Raw genomic sequence first — 15,215 nt, 5'->3', positions numbered from 1 at the left:
GACACCATCGCCCACCTGAGGAACACCATCCACAGCCGTCCTGCCAAATGAGCCAGATGGTTCACCCCAGAACTAAATGCCTTAAATCGAAACTGCAAGAAACTAGAAAGATTCTGGCATGCTATCAAGACCCACACTAGCCTTGAAACTTAAAAAGCCGCCCTCAAGAGATCACCACTGCCTCAGAGAGACCAAGAAGAAAGCCCTTAACACCTGTAACGAGACAAGTTCCAACCGCACCAAGGAACTTTACAGCATTGTCGGAATTCTCCTGCCCCTCAACCACAGAACATGATCAGCCCTGCCCAAGCTCTCTGCGACTCCCTGGCAGACTACTTCCACCACAAGATCACCAACATCTAATGCAACTTCGACCCCCAATCTCTGTATCCAAGCCAACAACCTCCACACCCACCGAATCCCCAACTGGAAGCAGCTCTCTATCGGAGACACTGCCTCCATCATGAACTTCATCCACTTATGATCCCCCATCGGACCCCTGCCCGCATCACATGTACAGCCTGAGAGAAGAAGCAATCGCTCACCCACTCAGATCTCCTAAACATCTCCATCACAACAGCCACCAGCGTACCAGACACTTGGAAACACGCCAAGGCGAAGCCCCTCCTGAAGAAAACCTCAGCTAACCCCAACAAACTCTAACTACAAAAATTAACACCCAATCTCACTTCTCTCCTTCCTGGCCAAAGCGTTGGAGAAAGCCATCAACCTCCACTTACAAACTTCCCTGAAGAAACCAACCTGCTTGACCCTTATCAATCTGGCTTCCGACCAAACCACAGAACTGAGAACGCCCTCATCGCAGCAACGGACGACATTGGACGCCTCCTCGACCAAGGTGGAAGAGCTTCCCTCATTATCCTCGACCTATCCGCTGCCTTAGACACAGTCTCCCATCACACCCTTGTGACCAGACTCCACCTCTTCAGCATTCATGACAACACACTCAACTGGATCTCCTCGCTCTCCGGCCGTACGCATAGGATTCACCTCCCGCCCTTCTCCACACCCAAAAACATAATATGCGGCGTCCCCCCAGGGCTCCTGCCTCACCCTGTTCAACACTTACATGACTCCACAGGCAGACGTTGCCCTCACCCACAGATTCAACATAGTATCCTATATCGACGACACCCAGCTCGTCTTATCCCTTTCAGAAGATGACGACGCCACAAGAGCCAACTTCCAAATCACCATGGCCAACATCGCCTGCTGGATGAGGACATACCGCCTCAAACTGACAAGATCGAGGTCATCATCTTCTGGAACAAGCCCTCTCTGTGGGACGACACTTGGTGGCCCACTGCACTCACCCCGCAGCCCCCCCCCCCCCCCCCACCACCCCCCCCCCCCCCCCCCCCCCCCCCACTCCCCCCTTTCAACCACGCGCGAAGCCTCTGAATCATCCTGGACTCGACGCAAACGATGAAGCAACAAACCAGCACCGTCTCCTCTGCCTGTTTCCACAGACTTTTCACACATGCCTACAGAGCAATCCACAAGTCCGGAACCACCTACATAAACAAACGCCTGACATTTCATAAACTGTTCAGGGAGTTCTGATCCTTTACCCTCGCATTGGCCCACTTCCAGCGCAGCTGATGCAGAGGCCGCTCCTTCTCATACCTCGCCACCAAGTCCTGGAATGACCTCCACCTATGCACTTTTCAATCTCTGAAGGACTTCAAGAAACAGCTCAAGACCTGGCTCTTCGACTGCCACCACCCTCTGCCACCGCCCTCTGACTGAGGCTCATGGAACACCAGCACCTGGAGATCCCATGGGGGGTGACAAGCCGTGCTCTACAAGATCCTTGGCGAGTCCTCAAACGCCCTACTTCTCTGTTGAAGCCTGAAAGAATGGCCCAACCTTCCAAGAGGAAATGTAAGAAGCCTGGGGAAACCAGCTTCTGAACAGCTCAAAACTCAGGACCCCTACTCGGGAAGAGGATGTGAAGCCCCAGAGGGAACTGAGCCTACGGAACTTGACCCTTACCAGGTTGAGCTCTTAGGGTATACAACCTTTACAACGCAACTTTTACAACGCACTACCATTACAATGAAACTTTTACAACGCAACATCCATTACAACGCAGTCATTACAACGCATGACACTACAACGCACACCACTACAACGCATACCATTACGACGCAGTCATTACGACGCATAGCATTACAACACATTATACCCTTACACTATCCAACACTTACCCTACTGTTGCACCCCCTGGAGTTAGAATAGTAATTTTTACCCCTACACTATCCAACACTTACCTTACATGCAGTGCAATGTAATGCGTTGTAATGGTATGCGTTGTAAATGTAGTATGCGTTGTAGTGGAATGCGTTGAAAGGTAGTTTCAAAGAATTCGTTGTAATGGCATGCGTTGTAATGGTGTGCGTTGTAATGGATGTTGCGGTGTAAAAAAATGCGCTGTAAAGGTAGGCGTTGTAAAAGTATGCGTTGTAACGTCATACATCCAGCTCTTAGTCCCAGGGGGACCCACTAGGGAAGAGCCGTGACTTGGACAGCAGGCCTGTCCAACTCTTGAAAGCCTGAGGCAGCAAGCTGCTGAACAGGAAAATGGAGATGTGAGTGGTACTCACAGAGTTTATTGGGAGGAAGGACTACTGTACAATGAGGCCAGAGACCCCAACCCTGGAGCCATTAGGAGAGTGGTAGTGCCTCCGAAGTACAGGGAGTTCTTATGAACTTTAGCTCATGACATCCCCCTAGCTTGACATCTGGGCCAAACTAAAACCTGGGAAAGGCTAGTTAGCCACTTTTACTGGCCCCAGATGTCTCAAAATGTAAAGAATGTTTTCACATCCTGTATCACCAGTCAAGCGAGTGGCAAAACAGGTGGGCACTCAAAGGCCCCCTTAATTCCACTACCAGTGGTTGGGGTTCCCTTTGAAAGAGTAGGTGTGGACTTAGTGGGTCCACTTGAACCTCCCACAGCATCAGAAAATAAGTTTATACTGGTGGTAGTGGATCATGCCACCAGGTATCCTGAGGCAATTCCCCTTAAGACTACTACAGACCGCTCCTACAGTAGTCAAGACCCTCATTGGTGCCTTCTCCAGGTTAGGGTTTCCTGAGGAGGTGGTTTCAGACAGAGGGTCAAATGTCATGTCTGCTTACCTAACACATATGTGGAAAGAGTGTGGAGTGCAGTACAACTTTACTACACCCCATCACCCACAAACCAATGGTCTTGTTGAGAGGTTTAAATAGACATTGAAAAGTATGATTATGGGGCTCCCCAAAAAGCTCTAAAGGAGGTGGAACGTCCTTTTACCATGCTTGCTATTCGCCTACAGAGAGGTGACTCAGAAGGGAGTAGGTTTTTACCCCTTTGAACATCTCTTTGGCCATCCTGTTAGGGGACCACTCTGTCTTGTAGAAGAGGGTTGGGAGAGCCCCTGGGCCAGCCCCTGTGGTTCTAGTCCCAGAATCTCATCCACCGGGTGGAAAGAGAAATGAGGTTCTGTGTGGTCTATAGGGGGCTAAAGTCTTGTCACCAAGACAGATGCTTACCCTATCTCAAGAGCTGATGAATTGATAGATAAGTTAGGTACAGCCACATTTCTAAATACCTTTGACTTAACTGCAGGGTACCGGCAGATTGACATGGCACCAGGAGCAAAAGAAAAGACAGCATTCTTCACACCTGATGGGCATTATCAGTTCACTGTTATGCCTTTTGGTTGAAAGAATGCCCCCTGCCACCTTCCAAAGGTTAGTGAATCAAGTCCTTTCTGGATTGCAGTTCTTTAGTGCAGCATATCTAGAAGATATTGCTGTCTTTTGCTCCACCTGGCAGGATCACCTGATCCACCTGGTGAAGGTTTTAAAAGCCCTGCAGACCTAACTATCAGGGCATCCAAATGCCAGATAGGACAGAGAACAGTGGTATACGTGGGCCAGCTTGTTGGTGGAGGCCAAGTGTAACCCTTACAGCCCAAGATCCAGGCAATCCTGGATTAGGCAGCCAGACCCAAATCTGGGCATTCCTTGGCTTGACTGGGTACTACAGGAGGTTTTCAAGGTTTTTGGGTCCATTGTGACTACCATCTCACAACTATCCTCTAAGAAGATGCCCAAAAAGGTCAACTGGACAGTTAGCTGTCAAAAGGCCTTTGACACACCCTGAAAGAGGTAATGTGCGCCGCACCAATTCTCAAGTCTCCAGACTATGTTAAATAACTTGTATAGCGCACAGCTGCCCCAGCTAAGGGGCGTCCCGGCGCTTTGACTGGCAGAAAGAACATAGCATACATAACAAAAGAAGAGAAGTAGCAGTGTAACAGTCCATTAAAGTCCAGGAGGGAAAAGGTAGGTTTTAATAGCCCTCCTGAACATAAGCAGGTCATCTAGGGCACGGATGTGAGCTGGTAGAGAGTTCCAGAGCTTGGCCGCACAAAAGCGGAAGGAGCGCCCTCCCGCTCTGCAGCGTTTGAACCGTGGAACTGTAGCCAAATTTTGACCCAATGACCTCAAAGAACGAGAGGGGACATAGGGAGTAAGAAGGTGTTCTAGGATCTGGGGAGAAGACAGTTTAAGAATCTTGAAGGAAAGACATAGGGTCTTAAACTCAATCCTTTTTAAGCCATGGGCAGCCAATGGAGTTTCCGGATAGTTTCCTTCGCAGAACAGAATCTAGGAAGACCCACCAGGGCCCTGGCCGCCGCATTCTGCACGCGCTGCATCAGGGTGACTTCCGTCTGATTGGCCCCCAACAGAAGCGAACTCACATAATCAAGCCGCAAGAGTATGGTGGCTTGGATTATCAGCTGCCTGGTGGGGCGTCAAAGAATTTTAGGATTGGTCTGAGCCCACGCAGAATACCAAAGCCTGTAGCAGCAACTTTTTTGGTGTCCGCAGAAACTGAGGGCAGGGTCTAACCAGACACCTAGATTTTTAACCTCAGATACCGGAATGGGGGTTAGACCCAGCTCTAGAGGCCACCACTGATCGCCCCAGAGGTTGCTGTGCTTACCAACCACAAGAACTTCGGTTATCTTAGCGTTGAGCTGCAAGCAGTTCGCCGTCATCCAGCCAGCCACTGCTGTCAGACCCTCCCTAAACCGAGAGGCCTCAGAGTCTGAGTCCCCACTGAGTGCAACCGCCAGCTGCGTATCGTCAGCATACGAAACCATAGTCAGGCCCCACTGCCTGGCGAACGCAGCCAGCGGCTGAACGTACAGATTGAATAATGTGGCGCTAAGTGCCGACCCCTGCGGTACGCCCTGCTCGATGAAATAGGGTTTAGACTCAAATGGAGGAGTCGCGACCCGAAATGAGCAAGCAGTTCATAGTGCAGACTGATGCCTCTGAGCTAGGGATAGGAGCAGTCCTATCCCAGACCAATGATGAAGGCCAAGACCAACCTGTTGCTTTTAGAAGCAGAAGGCTTCTCCCCAGGGAGCAGCGTTGGAGTCATTTAGAGGGAGGCCTTTGCTGTGGTTTGGTCCCTGAAGAAGCTGAGACTGTACTTGTATGGTACTCACTTACTAGTTCAAACTGACCACAGACCTCTCAAATGGCTAATGAAGATGAAAGGTGAAAATCCTAAACTTTTGAAGTGGTCCATCTCCCTACAGGAAATGGACTTTATAGTGGAACACACAACAGGGACTGCACATGCCAATGCAGAAGGACTTTCCAGGTTCTTCCACTTAGACAATGAAGCCTCTCTGGGGAAAGGCTAGTCTCATCCTCTTTTGTTTTTAGTGTGCCTTCGGTTCCTGCCAAACAGGTACCCAGGGCCTATGTTCTTTCCCTAAACCGCATTGGATACAAAACCCAATTGGCACTCTTTGGCCACAGGTCAGCTCCTTGTAAATGGTACCACAGGTACCAATGGCACTGTGACCAGGGAAGACCTCTATGGGCTGCAGCACTTATTGTGCCACTCTTTGAGGCCCTGTACCTTGACACAGACACACAGACACCCCTCCACCCCCTGCAGGCTGCGTGTTTTGGTGCACAACAAAATAAAGAGTCGACATTGCACATTTTGCCATGCCTACAACCCACTGCCTTGGCATAGGTCAGCCACCCCTCTAGCTGGGTGCACTGTACCAGTGGTTGAGGGTACAGGTGCATGAGCCCTGTACCCCTACTGTGTTTAAGCCAATTCTTAGACATTGTAAGTGCAGTAATGCCATTAAGACTATATGGTACTGGGAGTTTGTCATTACAAAATCCGTTGCACCATAGGCTTTACTGAAAACTGGGAAGTTTGGTTTCAAACCTCTCAGAACACTAACGTCAGTGTGGGATTTAATGAAAAATGCACACAGAGGGCATCTTAGAGATGCCCCCTGAAAAACGACCTAACACTAGTGTCCAGGCTGTATGGCTGCTTGCCAGCTGCCTCTGCCAGACAGGTTTCTGGACCCCTGTGTCGTGAGCCTTTTGCTCTTGGGGGGGGGGGGGGGGGGGTTGAAACAATACACATCCTTGGATGAGGTGCCAAGCCTCCTCCCCCAGGATGGCCCGGGTTCATAAAGGGGAAGCTTCAAAGGCATGCCACCTTTGTGAGCCTCCCCAGACCAGTTACTGCTTTCAGCAACTGGTCCCCACTGGTTCCACCCCCCCACTTTGGGCGGGAAAGTGGGAGGGAAAAACAAGTGAGGGAAAGAGGTGTGCCCACCTCTGCCAACTCCACCCCTCAGGTGGGGAGGCGAGGTGAAGCACAACTGAGTTCCCGCCATCTTGAGGCTGGGGGACCCAACCAACCAGGGACAGGCTCCTGCCCCCCTCCCACTGGAGGGTGGCACGATAGTGGGTGTGCCCACCCCAGGGAAGGGACCCATTGGTCCTTGCCCTTTACTTAGCTGTAATGCTCCTAAATCTAGTATTTAGGGGGCACCCTGAACCTTGCTTAATCAGATCCAGAAACAAGAAGAAAAGAAGGACCGAACAGTCATGCAGCCAGCTAACAAGAGGAAGACGCCCACTGACTTGGCCCCAGCCCTACAGGCCGGTCTCATCGAACCTGCTGCGAAATCCCGATGTGTCCTGCAGCCAGCAACCTTGAAAACCCCGATGGACCTGCCTGCCTTCACTTCCAAAGACTGCTTCTCCCGTAAACACTGGATTTGTTCAACTGCAACCACTGGCAACAGCCAGTAACCCTGAATCCAGCCCACTCTGCACCCACCAAGCCCGGCCCAAGCGCAAAAACACCACTAGGTCACCCTGGCGATCCTGACCCGAGATCTGGCGACCCCTGACCTGCCTCAAGCCGACGTCTGCATTCTAAATCTAGATGGCCCCCCTAACCGCGACCAGGAGCTGGTAAGAAGATTCAACCCCAAAAGGCACCCCTGCACGCGACGTCCCATGGCCTTGTGTGCCCAAACCAACGGTGCTTAACCAACCCTTAACTTCCCAACTTTCCTCTCGAAGTGGTGGTCGCACCCAGAAGTCCTTTGTTTCCCTGCCTGCAGTGCTTTTGCAAACCGGAGGTTCTGCATAGAAAACAGGGTGCCCGACAACAAAACAGTACTCTGCACCCGGCCGGCTCCGTGATGCTGAGGGTGTACCTTTTGTGGTACTTTAGTTCCCCATTTGCCCTGACCTAAACCCTACGAGCTTTGCTCCCAGAGGCCTGCTTGCCAGCAGCCACCAACTGGAGGCCCCCTATCCCCCCCCATTAGATAACATTGGGCCTCAACACTTTGCACCCGGCCGCTCTAGTGCTGCTGAGGGTGTAACAAGAGTGCATCACTGACCCTCGGGGACCCCTGAGTCTAACCCCAGAACCTTAACTCCCACAGTCGATTACTTGCCTTTGAACCGATAACCTGTTTTTCCTCCATAGGATAACATTGACATTTTTTTTCCAAAAAGTTTCAAAGTGTGGAGTTTTCAAATCTAAAATATTCTTTAAAAATCGTACAAATAACCAAAACTTATTTACTTACCTGTTTACAGGAAATGTCCCATTGCTGAATCTAGGTATCCAGCACAGAGTTAGAAAAGTAACGTAAAAAATGACTTACCTGTAATTTTCTGAAAAAGCATTTTCATTTCAATGTACGGTATTAACGAATTGTTTCAACCTACTGCATCCCCAATAAATCAAAGTACAATTTCTATTGCATCTTCAAACTGTTCTATATTCAGCAACTTATTACTGAAAAGTACTTAATGCTTACCTGTGCCAGGCTTGCTTGGTTCTAAAAATAAAACAGTATATTTTTTTTATACAAAATCAATTGGCTTAGAGTTCAGTTTTTGAGTGTGAATTCATTTGCAGACTGTGTACATCAAATGCTTAACACTGTCCTCTTATACTGCCTTACTGCTCGACCACTCTACCACAAGTAGAGAGTAAGGTTCTATCTAACTTTAACTTCTGCCTACCTCTGGGGTCACCTGGACTCTATACACACTATACCTCATGTTGGTGTAGCATATAGCCAGTTTCCTTCAGCAATGTATTATCTACAGAAACAGGGAGGGACGCACTCTCTCCAGCTGTCTCACCTTGCACAAAGCATTTGGAATTGGGCAATTCATCACAGAATTTATCTACTGGCAGAGCATCTTCGAGGGGTAGACAATCAAATTGCCAACCTGCTCAACAGACACAGGCAACACATTCATAAGTGGGAGCTTCATCCCCAAGTTCTGCTTCCCTATTTTCAACAATGGGGGTTTCCACAGATCTTTTTGCCACAGTACACAACGCGAAAAGCCCAAACTTTGCATCCAGGTTCCCTCACCATCTGTTCAAAGGCAATGCTCTACGGATGAGTTGGTCAGGGATATTTGCCTATGCTTTTCCGCCTCTCTCACTAATTCCACTATTGGTTCAGGAGCTCAGATAAACATCCCTCACACTGATCTTAGTAACCCCCAAATGGGCTTGTCAACCTTGGTACACCACCATTTTAGAACGGTCAGTGGTTCCTCACTCTGATAAATCACACATCCAAATCCCAAAGAAATGAACTTAGCGATTTAGCTCCTGAAGTCTGTTTGGTTATTTACAGCTACCACCAGACTATGAATATTCTCAAAAAAGCTAGAAAGCCTATTACTAGAGCATGTTATGCAGCACAATGGAAATGGTTTATCTATTGTAACAACAACAATTTCAATCCACTTGATGCTTCTGTACAAAACATCATTTGTTATCTGTTGCATTTACAGCAATCTAGATTGGCTTACACAGCCATTCGTTTACACCTTGCAGCAGTAGCCGCATACTTGCAAAATAGACAATACGTATCTCTATACAAAGTACCAGTGATGAAAGCCTTCATGGAAGTATTAAAAACGGTGATAGCACCAAGAGTTCCACCTGCCTCAGAGTGGAACCTAAACATAGTCCTTACAAGGCTAATGGTTCCACCTTATGAACCCTTGCACAAATGTCAGTTACAATTCCTATCATGGAACGTTGCCTTCCTCATAGTAATAACCTCACTAAGGAGAGTTGGTGAACTTCAGGCATTAACTATACAAGAGCCTTTCTTTTAACTTCACAAAGATAGGGTGGTTCTTTGAACCAATCCTAAATTTCTCCCTAAAGTAGTTTCTGCCTTTCATATCAATCAGTTGAGTTACCAGTGTTCTTTCCTCAACATGATTCAGTAACAGAAAGAGCTCTACACACACACTTGATGTTAGACGAGCTGTACTACATTACATAGAAAGAACCAAAGACTTTCGAAAAACAAAGCACCTATTTGTTGCTTTTTCATCATCACACAAAGGCAATCCCATATTTAAGTCGGGTATTGCTAGATGGATTGTAAAATGTATCCAAACATGTTATGCCAAAGCAAAAATAATTTTAATAAACCCCCTAGAGCACATTCCACTCGCAAAATAGGAGCTAGTATGACGTTCTTACGGAATATTCCCCCATCCAACATCTGTAAGGCAGCAACATGGTCTGCTCCGCATACATTCACCAAACACTATTGTGCAGATGTGTTAGCGAGACAGCAGGCAAATGTAGGCGGAGCAGTACTTAAAACACTGTTTCAAACCACTACAACCACTACGTGTTAGCCACCACTTTGGGAGTATTCTGCTGTATAGTCTATGCAAAGCATGTGATCTACAACTCACATGCATTGAACGGATAATGTTACTTACCCTGTAAGCATCTGTTCTTGGCGTGTAGAGCTATAAATTCACTTGCACCCATCCGCCTCCCCGGTCTCTTATAATTGTTGTAGTTCTCAATTTACATTCATATGCATGGACATCTCTATTCTACACTCACTAACTCCATTCTCACCCTCTGCGGGAAAACAATGGAGTCCATGCACACTATCACCGAAAGTAGGAGTCACTTTTCCTTTGTGACTGAAAAGACTTCTTCAAAGAAAAACTACTTGCAAACATCCAGACCCAAAACTAGATGGCAGGAGTATTCAAAGCATGTGAATCTACAGCTGTACATGCCAAGAACAGATACATACTGGGTAAGTAACATTATCCTGTTGACAGCCTAGTCTATAATCTCAGTTTTCCCTCTGGGCGGGACTTTAACCTTGTTGCAGGAAGGAGTGGTTCTACCACTCTATTGTTTGTCCTCTGCTTCGTCTATGATTCCTGTCGTTGGAATAATTACTTCATACATATACTATTGCCTGGCTTCTTTGTGACTGGGTAAGGGTAAAGACAACATGGGTGGTTGTGCAATGTTGTATGTAAAGATCATTTTTTTGGCACTGCCAATTTGCTAATTGTGTTTGATATGAATTGAGGGCATCAAGGTAGAAGTATTTATCCACAGGGTGACCGTTTTGTGTTGTGATATTAATCCGTGACTCCCTTGTCAACATCTTTCTGGGGTGTCTTTTCACCTTTTAAGTTGTCATATTGTGCTACTTTGGGTCTCAGTTGCTACTACGGGGCTCAGTGGTGCGGGGGTAGGGAACGTGTTAATTATAATAAAAACGTACCTAAAGCCACCATCCGTCTTTCACGTCTGGTCACTCCTGCTGGTCCCTTCCTGGTCCCAGCAACCCCTGGGACAGACTCCCATCCAATCCCCGTGCTGCAGAGCAGTGCGAATATTGGCCTGAGTGGGCAGGAAAAACCCTCCGCTCAGGTCAGGGAGTCTTTGGGGTTTCTCCAGCCCGGCTGCTGAATGCAGTTGGGTTGGAGAACCCTAAGTGTACGAGAACTCTAAGTGTACATGTGTGTTTTGTTCTGCCCAAGATGGCCGGCCAAACCTACATGCCTACATAGAAAGCGCACAAGCACTCTTCCCCCATGCCCGCCCCTCCCTGTGCAAGCTGACTCTGAGCCAGCAAACGAAAAATAAAACTTTGCTAGAGCATAGTTTTATTTTTTGTTTGCTGACTCTGCCCCAGGCAGTGGAGCGATGCTCCTGTGCCACTGCGGAGGAGTCGCCACGGAGTTCCACATGTCTTCTGCCCGTTGTATTAGTGCTACTACATAGCTACATAGTTATCCTCCAGCTTCTCTTATGTTTTCAGTTTCCATCTTAGGGGGAAAGGGATACACCTTTGGGGAGGGCAGGGGCGGGAAGAGCAGGGAGGTTATGATGGTAGAAATTATTTAACTCACTTTACTGTATTGTGTGTGGCCTTGTTCATTTCTTTGCAAGTTGTGGGAAAGGGGAAAAGCATCACATGCAAGGCTGTATGAGCAGGGTGAGGAAGCACTAAAAAGCGAGAACAGCATGAAAATCACACATGCAAGAGCAACACTGAGTTGGGTTGGGGAGGAGAAACACATGGCAAGAGATAAAGGATTGAGAATCTCGCAGATGTGAGCGATGACCACACTTAGTGGGAGGAGGAAAAGCACAGGAGGGAGTAGACAGCTGGAGAGCATATGCACTCTTGTAGAGTGCTTAAAGAAAAAGTAGTTCCTTAAAAGTGGGCAGTGGGAGGAGACTAGTAAAAAGGCTGTGATTCAGGAGAGGCACAGATACAAGATAAGGAAGGCAATCCATCAATTGAGAAGCTATGTTAAGCAATGGACAGACTTTAAGCCCACTGTAAGATTTTGGTAGGCTCACTGTAGGTCTTTTGCAATCTATGGTAGGCTTCACTTAAAAATTACAAACCCATAGCTATAAAGACAGTTGTAATGCAGAATAAAACTAACCAGTCTGTAAAGATACTTGTCTTATTCTCACTGCACTATATAATATTGTTTGATAGCAATCATTTGTCTTTGAATAGACTGCTTTATGAGAAGTATTCTTGATACTTATTCTTACTCTCCTGCAGAATGCTATCATGTTTGGTAAGAAGAGGCACACCGATGTGCAATTCTACACCGAAGTGGGTGAGATCACAACTGACTTGGGAAAACACCAACACATGCATGACCGAGATGACCTCTATGCTGAGCAGGTGAGATAAAGGGTGGAGGATCTTTCCACAATAAAGGTGCCCCAAAATCGCTGGAAGAGCACAAGATCCTCTCAAATTGCACCATTAAGAAGCTAGTTCTCAAAATATTGCTTTGAACCAACTTGGCCAGTACACTGCTTACGATGTTTGAATCTTTATTGAACACAGTGAAGGTGAATGCCAAAATCACCTTAATCTATTTGGTAGTCATTTTGTTTTTCTTCACAGTGCTTTCCCCTTCACCATTTTAGTTTCCATGTGGTTTTTCTCCATAGCAGCACAGATCTTCAGCACTGATATATTGATGATTTAATCGTGTCTGTTGTAGACTCATTTGGTGTGCTTAATCCTACCATATAGTGTTAGGATTGTAATTTTAAAAGTTGTTCCCAAATTCTGTTTTGGGCTGTAGATCCAACTGGAGTAACTGCATCATCACGATTCTGTGCATCAGACTCATCTCTTGTAACTGGAAAGCAAAGATGAAAGGATACCTGTGTCACAAGACTGTGCTGTACAATGCGATAGTTCAGAGCCTAAAATTATGTAGGGTAGTTTTGCAGCGTGAATCTTTCTGGATTCACTATGCTATGCATTATTCTGCGGTCTAGTGGTTGGGTCCGGAATCGTTGTCTTTTCTTTCTTTATTTTATTTTTTTGTAGCCCAGGTGGGTGTCTACGTCCCACCTTCTGGTGTACTTCATGTGACGTCGGCACGCTTCCTGCGAAAGCTCCTACCTTTGGGCGCCATCTTCGGATTCTTTATTTTCGCCGTTGGGTCTGGATCGTCACCGAACGGCTCCAGAGTTTTTGGAGGAAAAGAGGAGAAAGACCAATTTTACACAGAAAAGATTGGAGAAGATACCGAGGAACAAGATCACCAAGCCGGGACGACTAAGAAGGAGGAGAACTTCGACATCTTCGTTCAACGGAGAATGCGCACACAGGGGGCCCCCTGAGCGCAGTAATGGACAAAACACCTTTTAACCGCATCAATGCGGCGGCTATTCCCGCTGTACGCGACAATTTTGAAATTACCGCGTTACATGACGAGCTCAGCTCGTCATGAGCGCACAGCACCACAAATACGTGCAGGAGGACTAGCACCCGGTCTGCAACCTCTGCCTGCCGGTTGACCATGAGAGCAAGGATAGCAACGTCTGCTCCGCCTTCACCCCGAAGACACTCTGGGTTAGAGAGAGACCAAGAAGAGCCAACTACACCATGCAAGGAAAAGGCCAACCGCCGTCGCTCCGGGACCTGGGCCTCTCCAGCGACGAAGAGGACAACATCGCCGAGGGACCAGATGACTACACGGTCGTAGAGACCGATAAGAAAACATCTAAGGAGATAGGAGAGACGTCGACCCCTAAAACCCCGACAGACTCTCGAAGGAAGGAGAGACATAAATAGAGGGAGAATGCGGGAGGAGACGACAGGAGAGACGAAAGGAAGTGCAACAATGTGGTTTAACAATATAACAGAAAAAGATCAACAATTTCACATTATATCAAACAATCAGCAAAACAATAGGAGTGGAGAGAGAGAGAAGTAGTGAGGGGTAGGGGAGGTGAGAAAGAGAGGATAAGGGAAGAGACAACCGTAGAGACGAAAGGAAGTCTGTCTAAAGACCAACTGGGTAGGTGACGACCAAAGGAGGTAATCCACCGCCCATCTCCCCTATAGCTAAACCAGGTAGCTCCATTGGGCATCAGACAGAATAGGTCAGTCTCAATACATTGAGAGAGAAGAGAAGGAGAGAAATAAAGAGGGAGGAAGCGAGAGGAGACGACGAGAGATGAAAGGAAGTCTGTCAAAAGACCGACTGGGTAGGTGACGTCCAAGGAGTGAATCCTCGGCCTGTCTCCCCTATAGCTAAACCAGGTAGCTCCATCGGGCGTCGGACAAAATAGCTAGATCTCAAATGACGAGGGAAAAATTCACAGATAGAACTGGAGAGGACTAAAGGGCCAGGACAGGTGAGGGCAAAGGTCAGAAGCAGGAAAGTGGAGAAGAGTAAAGCGGGAAGGGGTAGAGGGAGATAAGGTCAGAAGAGACGCAGGAGACCTATGGAAGAAAAGTGAGTTATCGATTTTTAGGTAAGTACTCGACTGTCAGAGTTCAGGTTCTGGGCATAGACTCGGGGTCAGGTAGGTACAGTTGGTACACCCCCAGCGGCACAGGGGCAGCCGGGTGCAGAGGTAGTTAGGCCCAATGTTATCCAATGAGAGGCAGGGGGCCTTCGGTTGGTAGCTGCTGGCTAGTAGGCCATGTGGCTGTGGGAGCTGGGCTCCTGGTCACTTGCTCAGGGCAAATGGGGAAGTAGATTAGGGCAAAGGGTGCCCTGCCAGAGGCACTCTGGCAGCTAGGTGCTTTTGAGCAGTCGGATGCTCAATGTTATTCAATAGAGATCTTGAAAAGGGAACAAAGGCTGCAAGCTTGGGGACGGAGATTCTTCAGGAGCGACCAACACTTCGAGGGGTAAGTTGGAATCTTGGAGGATAGGTAGGCACCCTGGAGTTGGGCACAGAAGGCCGGGGGCGCCGGGTGCAGCGGTGTCTTTGGACATCGGGAAATCTTACCCTCTGCTGGTTGCGGTTGCAGGGGTCCCTGGTTCTGCGGCTGCAGGCATCGTCGAAGAGGGTCCTTGGGCACTGGAATCCAGGTCAGAATCGCCGGTGGGACGTCCTCGGGGTCTTTGTCCCATCAGGCACAGGCCGGGCTCGGCGGGTGCAGTGTGTGGCACCAGGGGTATTGCTGTTTGAGCAGAACCACTGTTCATGAGAGTCCCAGTCTCTAAGAGGGTCAAGGCAGGCAGGTCCTCCG

The 15,215-nt window shown here is 48.2% G+C and overlaps 1 protein-coding gene across 1 annotated transcript in view; it reads left to right on the top strand.

Annotated features, from left to right (window-relative positions):
- Positions 1 to 15,215, top strand: part of SUPT16H (SPT16 homolog, facilitates chromatin remodeling subunit) — a 246,013-nt gene that overhangs the window by 215,013 nt on the left and 15,785 nt on the right. Inside the window, exon 19 of the mRNA XM_078644840.1 lies at positions 12,264 to 12,389. Within this exon, the coding sequence (XP_078500966.1) occupies positions 12,264 to 12,389 (126 nt within the window). The remainder of the gene's footprint in view (positions 1 to 12,263; positions 12,390 to 15,215) is intronic.

This window comes from Lissotriton helveticus, chromosome 5_1 (genome assembly GCF_964261635.1).
Source record: "Lissotriton helveticus chromosome 5_1, aLisHel1.1, whole genome shotgun sequence".
In the NCBI taxonomy this organism is placed as follows: domain Eukaryota; kingdom Metazoa; phylum Chordata; class Amphibia; order Caudata; family Salamandridae; genus Lissotriton; species Lissotriton helveticus.
The sequence above is the reverse complement of the archived record's forward strand: the minus strand, read 5'-3'. Positions and strand labels throughout refer to the sequence as shown.